Genomic DNA, 14,599 nt, shown 5'->3' with positions numbered 1-14,599 from the left:
GACTGCCATTCCACCAGCAACTATCAGGAGCTGTTATTTCAGGTTTTTGCATCTCTAACCTATAAGGCTTTCCCCATAGAAAAAGGAATTAGCACCTTTAAAGTAATTATTTTCATTGGTTAACATAATTTTGACTTGGTTATTAAATTTCATATTACACATACTTATGATATGGACTTTGGAAATACATTTATTGATCTCCACCATTAATACTGCAATAGGAGAGTGACAGGTCTCTCCTGATCACCTTCTGGAGATGAAGATGCAAACTGCATGAACTGAGAAAGGATTATTTCAGATCTTCTAACACTGATTGCTGGCAGTGTTGTTAATAAATCAGCATCCTGTATTCCCCGTAAAAACTAAAATTCTATGTACTTTGGAGAAAGTTCTACTTTGTCCACCACCAGGGGACAAAGAGAGCCTATCTCCTTATTCTTTTAGCATTAGCTTGTTATTATGTCTTGTGCATCAGAAGGAAACCTCCCACGTCCAAAAATTAATTTCTTGTAAAATTATGACACTAGTTGGCAGGTTTTTTCCACTTTTGTCATCTGCAATATTTTTCTCTGTTGAAAGTTCAAATTGCTTTTAGCAAGTGTTCTTATTTAATATCTTGCTGTTAGTGGAGTTTTAATCTCTTTCCTGCAACCAGGAGTTACAGTGGTAATCCCAGTGGTATACACATTGCTGTTAAATTTTTCCTATTGTTTTGTGACTGTCCTTAAGGAACAGCACAAATGGTCTCATTCCTCAGTTAATTCTCAAACTCCCTGCAAACCAGGCTGTGGTCAAACTATGGGAGGTGATCAGGTAAGGAGGGGACACAAATCTGCCACATCTCACTCCAGGTGCAGTTGGTGACACGTGCACAGCTGCAAGTCCATTTTAAAGCCTTCCTTACATTACCTTCATTATCTTTCTTAACACTCTCCTGCCCAGGTGAATTCATCTGATGTTGAAAGCTGACTTATGTTTCTATTTGTTCTGAGGCTGGAAGTCCATCGAATCAGCAGCTATGTGTTAAATGGTCCAGATCAAAATAGCACAGGTGAAATTTTACCTGGATCAAAAATAGGAGACCTTATTCACATTAGTCACGTTAGCACTTTTCTTCTAAAGTTAGTACTAATGTTTGTACTTTTCTTGTTGAGCTAATGCTGTACATTGTCCCCTTATGACAGTTCTACTTGGTATGTAGTCAATCCTGTGGCATTGGGTGTATTGTAGGATAAATGTACTATTTCTTCTTTGATACTTGTATTTTCAGTTTAAAATTTTCATGAGCTGATCTCCATGTTATGATTTTATATTTCTGCAAGACGACTCATATAGCTATTACACGAGTTCTTTAAGGAATTATGATTCACATTCTGATATCTCTTACACTATTTAACATGTGTCAAAATAAATACTAGAGAAATCCCTTTTAATGCAAAAGAATATCTGCATGGATATTGCACAAATCTTTATCAACTGAAACACTATTTGAAGATTTCCATTCCAAAGCAATTACCACTCCTGCAGAAGAAAGCAGCTGATGAAACAGGGGGCAGAAAAGATCAGTACTTAATCCATTATCACATCCCAGTAATGCTAATCTAGGTGTAAGATTAATTTGGACTTCAAACATATTAAAGCAGCAAAATAAGATTTGCTTCCAGAGATGTTCAAAAGACACTATATCCATATGATCAGATTCAACATTTACTGCAACCTTTCGTCCATAATATGAATTTGAAACCAATTCAGACATTTACTAAAAGATAATAGAAATAGATGGTACATGGAAGCACAGAATCCAAATATGGATTTTAATACGGGAAATAAACTTAACCATTAACTAGATCATCTTCTCTGACAGGGCAATTAAAACACAAGGAACATATTTCCAAGGCAATGTAAAATTACTAAATTATTTGGATGTAGCATTTTGTTGGTTTCCACCTCTGAGTTTTCTACTCTTATTAATTCTGTATTTTTCCCTAAGAACTTGACAGTTACTTGAAAAATCAATTCTAAAAACATTTGGCTTAGTCTACCTGACCTTAGCAGTTGGTGTATTATTTCTAAAGTAATTTTTTTCAAACACAACAATTTGATAACCTACCAGCTTATTTCACAGTAGCAATGGTGAATAACCTCTAAGCATCATACTACTGTTAAATCTAAAGTTAAGTTTCTACTTTTTCATTTTAGTTTCCCTGACTTTGATTTCTGCTCAGTTTATAAAGGCAATCACTGCTTAGCAGACTGACAGATATCTCCTTTTACCTGGGATTTCAAACTGCTCAGTTTACCTACCATTGGCTCATTTCAGTGACACAATTAACATTGTGGATACAGATTCGGATGTGAAGGCACTGAAAGACTCTGGTCTGTCCTGTCCTTCTGGGTTCTTACAATTTCTACAGCCTGCCCCCATGGCATTTGGAATTCATCTTCCTGCCTCCTTAATTTCCTGTCACTTAAGACAGCCCTCATCCAGTCACTATCAAAATGGAGGTTGGAACAAATCCTTGTTTTTTGCTAACAGGTCCTGTGCTGGGGATCCCTGAGCTGGAGGCAGCACTCCACGTGGAGTCTCACCACAGCAGAGCAAAGGAGCAGAACCCCTTCCCTCGACCTGCTGCCCAGGCTGCTTTGGATGCAGCCCAGGACACAGTTGGCTTTCTGGACTGCAAGCACACATTGCTGGGTCATGTCCAGCCTCTCACCCACCCCAAGCCCTTCTCATCACAGCTGCTCCTGATCTGTCCATCCCCCAGCCTGTACTTGTGCTCAGGATTGCCCCAACACACGTGCAGGACCTTGCACTTGGCCTTGCTGAACTTCACGAGGTTCACACAGGCCCACCTCTGACAGCTGTCCAGGTCCCTCCAGATGGCATCTCTTCCCCCCAGTGTGTCACTGCACCACTCAGCTTTGGCATCATCACCAAACTTGCTGAAGGGGCCTCAGTCCCATTAAATAGTTTAACAGCATCAGTCCCAATACCATCCCCTGAGGAACATCCCTCATCACTGGTCTCCACTGGGACACCACCAAGGCACTGACCACAGCTCGGAGTGCAACATCTACTTTGACATTCATTTTCCTCATATTGCCTCATTTGTAATTAAAAATATTTCCTCTGAATTTGATTTAAAATTTTAACCTTTAAAAACTAATGTCATGCTCAAATGCTATGAATGTTTATCTCTACCTTATTGCTCTCTCAGATGTATCTTATGATATTTAGAGCTACTTTGACTCCCTTGGCTACATTGTCTAAGTATAAACCTTTAAGATGCCTCCTGTTCGGATGAAACTTTACTCCATTCAAGTAATTAAACAGTTTTTTACTACAACTTAAAATATATTTACAAATATTTTTATACTTTGTCTGCATCAGTTTTCATTTTCTGTTCCATTGTTGTTTTCTGGCTGATATGAAGCAGTTTAGAACTTCACAAATACAGTGGAAGATTCAGAGGGGAAAAAAAAGAGGACTGACTATTGAACAATAAAGTGAATGTTATGTCAAACAGATGAAAAAAGATATCTTGTCCAAATATATGTTTGCATGGTCGAAAGACTGTGAGAGAGAGCAGAAACAAGATTTTAAGAGAGGCATGTTAAGTAAAAGCCTATAGTATTGCTCAAGCTGTTTCAAAATACAGTGCTTAAAACCAATTTCTAGCCATAATATCAACTATCAATCACAATCTGTTACACTAATAAAAGAATTTTATTCTATTTTTGCTTTTTTAGAATACACAAATCCAAGATGAAAAATGTCAGAGGGTTTTCTCCCCTGCCTTTGTGTAGCATTATACCATCCCTAAACCTGCTTGTTATGCAATTAATGGGAATTTCTTTTTTTTGAGAGAGTTCTATCACAACTGACTCAGCATCCCAAACTGTTTGACTGCTTACAGCTTTCACATAATTTGGGTCACCTATCCTTCCCCATCACAATATGCCTGTAAATTTATGCCAGTCATTGGTTCCTGAAAACAAACAGCATTTGTTCATTTATTCCTTTTTATAAAATAAACAAAAAACAAATCAACCAGTCCCATAAAAACACTCAGCAAAGACTCAAAAGCCCAGCCCACGTACAAATGTAGCCTATTTTTATAGCTAAGCATCTTCCTGGTTTGGGTTTGTTGGTCCTTTTTTTTTTTTCCAGGAGAACAGGGGGGCTCTTGAAATACCACAAGGAATTATTTTAATGCTTTCTGAAATCTGCCTTCTAGGAGTTTAGAAGCACTAATTCTTCACAAAGAATACTTGGGGAGAAATTGAGTTTGGTAGCTGGGAAAAGAAAAAAAAAGGCAACCATTCCATTTAAAACATCAGTTCTAAAGTGGTCAGGTTTCATTTGCATGATGCACCCTGCTGCCATTAATTTAGCAGCTCACTTCCCGAAAGAAAAGTAGAGAATATTGAAAAAAATGGTTGTTAAACTCCAAGGTTTTCAGAAAACAGAAGAAATTTAAGTATGAAGCCTCCTTCTGAGTCCCATTATACAACATGCCCAGTTCTGTTTGACTTCACCCGTGGAACAATGAGGATCTGCACATTGCAGCATAAGGATAAATGAGGAATAATGAGGTGAGGCAAAGCCTCTTGTGACAAGGCTTTCATTTGCCTACAATATAGGATTTCTGTACATTTAAAAATAAACTAAAAATAAGTAGTTGTTTCTTGAAATACTTACTTTCACCTGGTCACAGTGAGGAGCGCACAAAGAGACCCAGGACAGCAATACTAGACAGCCTTGTTTCAAATATCAAGGTCTATGTCAAGGGTATTTAAAGCCATCTTACTTCAGGATAAACTAGGTCACCTGAGGATTAAGGAATAAATGAATGAAGGCCATACACCAATCTCTCAAACAATAAGATAACACAGCTATTTGTGGTTGAAAGGTGAAGTTAGTAAAACTCTTTGTTAGCGTTATATTGTCTGCCAAAAAACACAAGCAAGGAACAGAAATCACTTTATCCAGTAATTCACTTAGTAAAGACCAAGAGAACTATTGCCTTTTAGAAAGAACTCACATGCCACACAGTGACCAGAGTGACCTTCTCTGAAGTCACTGCAACTTTACCTCAAATGCTGTTTTGCCTGATATTTTTTTTAAAGAGAGAAAAAAATATGTTTATCTTGTGGTACATAAATGCTATACAAAGAGATGAAGAAGGTAGAAGCAAGATCTACCCCAAACCCCCTCTCATTCCACTGCCTTCAATTCTATGCAAGTTATGCAAGGGCTCACTTTCAAGAAGTCGTTCTTTTCAAAAAGTTTGAGTTGACTACACAGAAAACTGGCAATTCCCAGCAACAGCATGTAAGGACCTCTCACCTCCCCATTTAGACACGTAACTGGATTTTTCACCTGGCTGCAGTCACCTCCCCTTCGCTATCAAAAAGAAGGAATTCTGTTAGAGCACCATTTTTAGGTAACAGGTTTGCCCAAGATTGCTGCAATCCATACAACCAAGGCAAGGTACAGGCTATTTCTCTTGATTCATGGTAAATCAATATTATGTTTCCAGCACCACACAACTAAATTACATCTATTGCATCTGCTGCTGAAAGCTGTATGTAAGGGCATGGTTTTTCTTTAGTATTTCATTTTTATCAGTCCCAATGGTACTACATTGGATTCTATGTTATATTATGCCTTAACAAAAATGATTTTACTACATCACTCCATCATCTGTCTAAACTTAATCAAGCACAACATTGCTTTCTGAAAGTCTACAGCAGTCTCGTGTCCCTGCGGGGCTTTTTTCATGGTAGCCACTTTGGAAGAAAAATATCAGCTCAGCACTGTCAAACTCTCAAAACTTACAAGCAGGCACATCAGCACACAGTAAAATTGTCCCTGATTAGACCGTTGTTAAAAAAACCCTTTAATACCTCCCCAGTTCAATACAAGAAGTTTTGGGTGCTATTTCATAAATAAATGTTCTGAGATGAAGGGCAACAGAACTGCCAGGTTTAAATTTGGCCCACAGTTTTAAGGTAGGGCCTACCAAAACAGTCAACAAGCTCAGAACGGGAAGGTGCTTGACACTGTATTTGAAAAAGGAGAAGATAAAAGCTAGAAAAACAAATAGCAAATGACTGGAGACCATTAGAGAAAATAAACTGTCTGCCCACAGCCTTTGCAATCTGAAATCAATCTCAATTGTAAAATCACTCATGTCCCTGTTTAAGTCACCTCCAATCTTTTTCTTGCCCGTAGCTCACCACAATCCATTCCCCCAGCCTTTCAATTTATCCCCATTGTTTAAGGGTTTTAAGATCCTAACTGCCTCCAAGCAAGCACCCCACAATTAGCCCCCCCCAGGGGATCTCTACCAGTCAGCACAAATTCTTCCACCTTGGCCAAATCGTTCACTACAATGATGAAAAATAAAGCCGAACGACGGATATTTTTACAGAGTGGGAGATCACTACCTACACCTACGGGGAAAAAAAATAGCAGCATAAGATTAGAAACGCTTTATAATAGTCTTAGGGCCACAGATTTGCTGGGAAGAGATGCCCATGGGTCTGGCTTGTTCCATTTCAGACCTGCAGCCCTGAGTCATTACCAGCACGAAGGAACCACAGCTCACGGAACCGATGGAGCAGAAAGGACCTTATTCACGGACCACACCAACCCACCCCAGTGACATCTGATATCATTTCTTTCTTTTGGCTGGCAGCACAAGTGACATTTATTAGCCTGATGTAAAACAAGTGATAAATGTCAAATCCAATTAATATTTTCATCTTCTGATGAAAGTAATTTAAAAGCAATTATATCAGGTTACAGTTGTTTAAGCTATGCCATACAATAGGCAGCAATTATATTCATTCTCGTTCCAAACATGACTTTATCACAGTAATATCCAAGAGCAGCTTGAAAAGAGAAACCTTTGGCTACAAAAGCATCTGCTGTGCTTAAACAATTTGATTTAAATGGAGCATTGCTGTTAGCAAAATGAGTCATTTACAGATGTGACCAGGTAAAAACAAAGCTGAACCACTTTCCATCCAGAGAATTACTTGTTTGTGTTCATAGACAAAGTGATGATAACGTCAAAGCCCAGATTTTAAAGAGAGATATATATCTGATTATCAAAGAGAAACAATACAAAATCATAAATGCAGTTATTTATTTAAGGAAGAAAAAATTAATTCAGAGGACAGCAATGACCGTGTCAGGAAGCCTTCTGCACAGGAAGTGGAAGGATTAAACTCTTAATTCACTATATTATGACACACCTGTAGCAGAGCACTTCACCCAGAGGCCCACAGCAGACAACAACATGCCAAGATGCATGGAAAGATGGACCTTATTGCCTTCAGACATATCAATAAAATTGATATTGAAAGAATAGTTAAGGACAGTGAAGTCGAATGTTAGGATGAAGTCCATCAAAATCTGAAACAACTTAATACTTTTTACTGGATTTACATCAAGAATGCTTGATCCATGAAGCAAAAAAGAGGAACTTCAAGGTTTAATCATATAGAGGCATTTATGTAAAATGGCATGTATTTATGTATTTATGATATAGTATATAATAATTGAATCCAAGCTGAAATTACCTTTCTAAGAATAAATAGACTAGCAGATTCAAATTAATAACCTACCAGTCTTCCTTTTAGGCTCTGAATCATGAAACTACAGAGTGTGATTCATAGCAAATCTTTAAATAGAGATGATGATTTCCAAGCTCATAAGCCAAGTTTAAGGAACTCTGCACTGCATTATTTACAGTATAAATACAATGTTTTCACAAGATATGAGTAAACTGAAAATTCATATTTCTAAAGCATACCTGGTCTAACAAATCATTTCCATACCACTTGAATTTCCCGTTGTTTTAGGTGGCTTTTATTTTGTTTCGCGATTTCTTTCAAATGTCACTGATAGCCAGGCCAAAAGTCATATTGCTAAGAAAAACCTTTAACATCTAGAAACATGAAATCTAGACAGCAAGATTTTATTAAGTCCACCAAAGCCAATCCTATTTCTTTGATTCCTGAAAGAGAATGTAAACTTTAAACAGTTTGTTCCTGTAAGAAAAAAGACTGCTAAAGTATATTCACAGAGTTGAAAATTCATAGTATACCCACACAGCTGAAAACAAGCTACATAGGTAATGCCTGAACCACCTTGGATGCTAGGAGAAAAATACTTGCATTTGCACACTGCTCTGGTGGGCAAAAAGACTCTGCTGCTCACGTAAGTGGCTAAATAAAGTATTCTGGATTCTTGCCTCTCACTGTTGTGCTAAGAACACATATCAAAAAAGGTCTAGGGTATGCAGCTCTTAAAAATGAACCCCATTTGAAGATTCAATATCTACTTCAGACAATGACATGAAAACAACACAGACATTTTGCACACAAGCACTTTGGTGTCTACCAATTACTCTGTATCTTCTTACAGTAGCTCCTAGAAATTCAAGAATCACCAACCCTGAAGAACCTACCCTGTCTTGACCCCAGAAATGGTAAAATCCTCTACCTTCTACAGGTCAGATAAATACTAATGGCTTCAGTAAAGCAATTTAATACAAAGTAAAAGAGGAACAACTGCTAAATCATATGGGAAATATTGCTACATATTTACAATTGACTTCCAATGTCTCCTCACATTTTAGAGAGCCTTTTCTGGGTGTTACTAAAATACCGCAACATACTTTTGTCATTTACGTGATAGTAGCCACAATGTACAAATATTCAGAACACAAACATACTTGATATTTATCCCTGGAAAATACAAGAGAACTTCCTGCTCCCAATCAATACCGACACTTTTCAAAAATTAGATTTTCACTGGGCATGTTTTAATTAGGTTTCCTTTTACAAAAAACACTCTCTTTCAGTGTATGTGAGAAACCAAAGAGGGCAACCATAACCAGGCAGAACTGACAGGAAAATAAAAAAGTGCTCTAACCAATTTCAACTTCCAGGCTGATGACATAAGCCTAGAAGCAAAATACACGCTGCCTCACTGCAGGACATTTCTTCTCATTAAAGAGGTAAGTGGGTCTGTGTAAGCAGTGAAGACTATTAAAGATAAGCAGATTAAACACTAGTCTTGCAGCATGGCAGCATTATGTTATGTTGCTAGGCTGGAGAACTGGTTTTCCTCTAAGGTTTGGGATTTCCAGCATTAAGCAAGTACAAAATGCAGCGATATTAACACCAGTGAGGCACGCCAAGTGGCTGATGGCAGGGAGGAGAAACAAAAGCCACTCTCTACACAGCAACCCTTGTCACCACCAGCAGCAAAAACCGTGCCTGGCAACGAGCAAGTCCACCAAGCAGACACTTTCAAGCCAATGAAATGTATGAAAAAGATATAGCTGTTTATCTTTGGGAAGAATCCCTTTATCCGAAATCTCCTTAGACTCAGATGCACACACAGAGATCCACTTTTTCATGCAGTCACCTGCTAACAAAACCTTTCTTCCTGTAGCAGAATTAATTACTGGCATTTTTATCTTTTCTTACAGGTTGAAAATAAAAAGTTTAGTTCAGCAATATGAGAATTCACAAAGTCCTTAACGACAAACTGAAAGCACTTATTTAAGCATAACTATAGCAAATTATCAGAGCAATTTAACAATACCCTGAAGACAGCAGCTAAATGCCATCTTTTCTGCCTGAGCAAACCATTTAACCTTTTATCCTTGTCCATATTTCAAGGACATTTTATTCTGACAAGGTTACACATTTTTCCCTTGCTATATTTTCTAGTGTCTTCAAAGTGTATGCCAGAAGCATACACTCCCCAAATTCAGTCCCCTTTCCTACTCCATTGCAAAGTGGACCGCAAGGGCAAGTCCTGGAAAACCAAACCAGGGTGAAAGCATGAGCCAGGCAGACATTCACTAAAAATCAACACAGGGAGCCTTTCTAAGCATGAATCCTCAGTCCTACAATGAGATGCAGCACACTCACACACATCATAACAATCCATTTTCACATGTTATGATATACAGCACCCAAGCACAAGATTACAACAGACTCATATAATAAAACTTCACGGTTTGTTTCCACTGACTGAGTTGAGTCAAAACAAGTTGCCTATGACTGATCTAGTTAATGAATTCCAGCAACAATTCATCCATAGTCAGTGCTCCCCAGTCCTTCTTCTCCTCACTCATGGGCCTCCAGACACTCCTGAGCAAAAGGCAGTGCACAGTGCCCAGCCAGCCTGGACACCCACAGCTCAGCCTCTGCACAACTGAGTTCAGTTCCCTTCACCACACTGGTAACACCAGTACAGATCCTGCTCCTTCTGTCAGCTGCTAATTTTCACAGAAGCTGAAGAACTTAGATTGTCTTCTGACATCTTCTCCAGTCCAAATTTTAATTGATTTCAGGTGTTGAGAATTTACTGGGAGAGCAGGAACCAAGCCTGAGCATAAGTCTTGTTTCTTTTGGAAGCTAACCTGAAAATATTACTTTTTTTTTTTAATTAGGATTTTTAGAAGAAAAACAGTGTGCAATTTCTTATATTCTAAGTATATAATTTCAGTATCTAGATAAATCATTTTTGTTTTTCTTCTTGTGTTACCACCCCTTCTTCAGATGTCAGTATAACTGGTGACTTCCTACATCATCACTGTTGGAAGCCCTTCAGCAGACATCTGACCTGTGGGTCCAGTTATGTTCCTGGTAAATCTGTGAGCAGTATAAAATAACTGTTGTTAATATATTTTCCATAGCAGGTTATTCTGTTCCAAAAACTCAAACCCAAGAGACTGACAATATCTGAAGATCTTCACACATGTATGTATGCATGTATCATGCTAAACTTAAAGTTAATCTTCAATTAAAAATTTATATACTAATCTTTCAGTTAATATGCTTCAAAAGTTTTTTAAAAGCAAAACAGAAAAATCAAATTTTGAGTCCAAATCAGTCTCTCTTCACCGTAAACAACTTGTTTTTCTTCATAAAACACAATTTCTACCTTTAACTTTTTATAAAAATACTGTAAAAAGCAACATTCTTACTAATAGCATCTTTATCAGATCTTGTGACCAGCTTTGTAGCCAGCAAAAAATATCTTGGGTAATTCTAAAAGATACTCTTTAGGAAACAAAATTGATGAGTATGTTGAGTTTCAGGGTCTCTAAATTATGACCAAAGATGCACCAGAGAAGCTTTAAATTGTACAGTACAGTAAGCCTTCTCTTGTTAAACATATTGAAGCTTAGAGTTTCCACTGATTCTCTGTTTCCCTATAAAACAAAACAAAAAAGTGCTCAATCCTTAGAGTAAAATAAATCAGCTTAAAAACAAGTCCACCGAATATTCTGAGATTATTTTCTCCATGCCCTATTTCCCCTTGCCCCCAGGAGGAAAATGTTAGTTTTATCTCTAGAATTAATAAATCATTCTACTGGGAGTGGAGAAGGGGTATGGTTTTTTATATATATTATATTTTAGCCAAACATGTTGTGCAGTAGAAAATACCAGCCAAGATAAACACATTCAAGTCCTGTGATGCAGTTTGTCTTTTAGATCTGCACTGAAACTAGGACAAAAACAGTTCCACAAAGTAAATTACCTAGTTGAACCTAGCCCAAATTCCAGCAGAAAATGAAAGGGGGATATCACTCTGTAGGAAGAGGTGGATGCAGGGAATCGTGGTGATGACAAAGTCCAATCACCTCTGAACACTGCTTAAGTACCACAAATGTAGAATATAAGCTCTATGAAAGTATTTGCAATCCGGAATATCACACTGTCAATTAATTTTCTTACTTGCACTTACTCATCAGGATTTTGGGAATAGAATCACCAATTTCTTGCATGTGTAAGAAAAGTAAAAGCACACATGCAGCAGCTCCTGCAATGCACATAAAACCCCCCAAAAATAACCATATTCCAGTACAGGATGATATTCAAAATACAAGTTTATCTTCACAGGGACTCACTGGGTACTACTGCTTCTCACCTGCAATAATATAGCAACAACAAATGATACACATGTACAGGGAACAATAACAAACCTAGGTAACATCCTAACATTTGTGACTAACATCACAATGTATTTTACATCACAACTAACTACAAAAAAAGAAATACAGATCTCTGCACAATGCAGCAGAAGCAGCTCCACCACCTGCATTAGCACCTGTCCCTAGGCAGTAATTTATGTCAATAGTCCAAGTTCATTATCTAAAATGAAAGCCTAGAAATGAAAAGACTATTCCATTATTAGAAGGTCTTTCTTAGTCTTTTCTCATTGCTATTACACAGCTACATCCGGCTGTGAGCATATTATGTGTATGTGTATTTATATGTATATATAGTTATATTTACATAGAACATTTTATTTGCCTCTCCTGGACCTTAATTTCCACACATTTCGCTAAACAAAAACACCAAACAGGATGCAACAAAAGCAGACTGAACAAATGAAGAAGGTGATACAGATGGGCCACAAGCCAATATATTGACTTTGCATGTAGGAACAGTTCCTGTTCCTTTAGGTTATTTGCTCACACCACTCCCTGGCCATTTACTGCAGGGATCACTGCAGAGAGAATTCCCAGGGAAGATGAAGTACCACAGTAGTGATATCAAGTATATTTCAGGTAATGGAGGTAACAAGAAGCACAAGGGAAACATATGCATACATCTGCTAAAGAACAGGAAGAGCTGGTGATGGCAGATGGTTTATTTAACAGAGAAAAAAGAATAGGTTTTGACAAGAGAACAAGTCTAAATCAACTGTGTTAAAAAGCAGGGCGGGGACAGGAGACTTTGGGGAGGAGGGACAACATGACACTAAGATAATCAGTTTGTTCATCTCAATCAATCCTCAATAGTCAATTTTTAAACATTACATGAAATAGCACTAACAGGCTGTGGAAAGTGTTTTCTATCAAAATATAAAGGAAACAAGATTTTCACAGTGCACGTGATTAAGTACCAGAACAGGTGCCAAGAAAAGCTGCAAAATCTCCATCCCTAGAAATACTCAAAACCAGCCTGGACAAGCCCTTCAGTAACCTGATCTAACTTTGGAATTAGAGTGCTTTGAGTGGAGGGGTTGGATTAGAGGACCTAATTTAGGCTGTGATGTTCATTTTTAAAGCCATCAACATCCAGTTTGAACTAAGAAACTTTTTCATCAGTGGCTTTCCAAACTAGTATGACCCAGCTCTCCACAGAAATTAATTATAAAATATAGTCTTGGCAGAGTACCAACAGCTTTTTAATTTTTCCTGATTGTCAAAGTTGAAGTTGACTATAAAATGGTCACTTTTCTGAGCCAAAACTTCTTCTAAAAAATCTACTCCAAGTTACAGAGGGAAGAAAAACAAAAAAAAAGGTTCAGCATTAACTTCCTTTTGGACTTACTGGATATCTGCCTTAATTCCTGATGTCCTTTTAGCATATTTTCTTAGTTCCCAAAGCATTTTTGATGCAGATATTAATTACACCTATATATATGTGTGTATTTGTAGATAACTACCCAGCTGTGCAAAGACACAACACCACATAGAGACAGTAAATAATCAAGACCAGAATGATCAAATTCCACCACACTACAGAGTTAAACCAGAGAAATGCATTCTCATTCCCAGCAGTGTCTTCTGTTGACACTGGTAGACATTTGGGCTTCTCCAACCTCCCCTCCTTTTCCAGTGCTCCCCTGCAGCGTCACCATAAAAACCACTCCCTGACACGTCAGACAGATACAACAGCCCAGAGAAATTTAGGCTCAGGAAAGCTCTAAAAGGGCTTAAAAATTTTTTTATTAACTGTAGTCAGAAACTATCTTCTCGGCTATGAAACTCTGACTAATTAAATAAATTGAAAACAAATATCAATTTATCCAAAATATATCCCAAAACAATCTTATTTATTCTCACATACTCAGTTATACAGAAAGTAAATACAGCTGATTTTATGATGAGGAAATGCACTATCATAACACACTGTCACCATGGTATATGCAGCACAGTGTCAAGTTATTCCTGTGATTTTAATAAGCTGGCACAAAGAAAAATCAAAATATACACAAATTATAAAAAGGTGAGACATAGATCATATTCACATAAGGCAACAATTACTCTGTAATTGCCTTAAAGCATCAGTAAGGTATGAATGGCAGTATGTTAAAATGGTAGATTTATTTTCCTCAAAGGAAGTTAAACAAAAGGACAGGCATGGTTAATTTAATAGGCAACGTTCATGGTCTATAAACAATTACTTATGCTAGCAAGTATGTAATAGGCTGTATCCCATCCTATTACAATGCAAAGGGGCGGGGGGGAAGAATACAGTGCTTTCAAGCACTAATCTATTCCGTGCCCAGCTCACACAAGATTTTGGAGCTCACTCCCTTCCAGCAGTTTTACTCCATAAGCATCAGTTCAGTCATCACACACCACTGACACTGGCACAGATTACCATGTTTGTCATACCACTGCAACTGAATAAAACTTCCACGGCACCACTACAAAATGAAACTTCACTGGTTCAAGTTCAAAACAAACCAGAATATTTATTTCAACTCAATGATAGTTGTTTAAAGCAAAATATAAATATTCTCTGCATTGTTGAATTGCAT

General features: G+C 37.6%; 1 protein-coding gene across 6 annotated transcripts in view; it reads right to left on the bottom strand.

The window, feature by feature from the left end:
* MAST2 (microtubule associated serine/threonine kinase 2) overlaps window positions 1-14,599 on the bottom strand; it is a 191,807-nt gene that overhangs the window by 125,913 nt on the left and 51,295 nt on the right. Inside the window, exon 1 of one of the 6 annotated variants that reach the window (XM_032696466.1) lies at window positions 910-930. The exons of the other annotated variants lie outside the window; for them this stretch is intronic. Within the exon in view, the coding sequence (XP_032552357.1) occupies window positions 910-915 (6 nt within the window). The 5' untranslated portion in view covers window positions 916-930. Of the gene's footprint in view, window positions 1-909; window positions 931-14,599 lie in introns of those variants that run through there. 6 annotated transcript variants of the gene reach the window in all.

This window comes from Chiroxiphia lanceolata, chromosome 9, assembly GCF_009829145.1.
Source record: "Chiroxiphia lanceolata isolate bChiLan1 chromosome 9, bChiLan1.pri, whole genome shotgun sequence".
Taxonomy (NCBI): Eukaryota; Metazoa; Chordata; class Aves; order Passeriformes; family Pipridae; genus Chiroxiphia; species Chiroxiphia lanceolata.
This window is presented reverse-complemented; position numbering and strand designations above follow the sequence as displayed.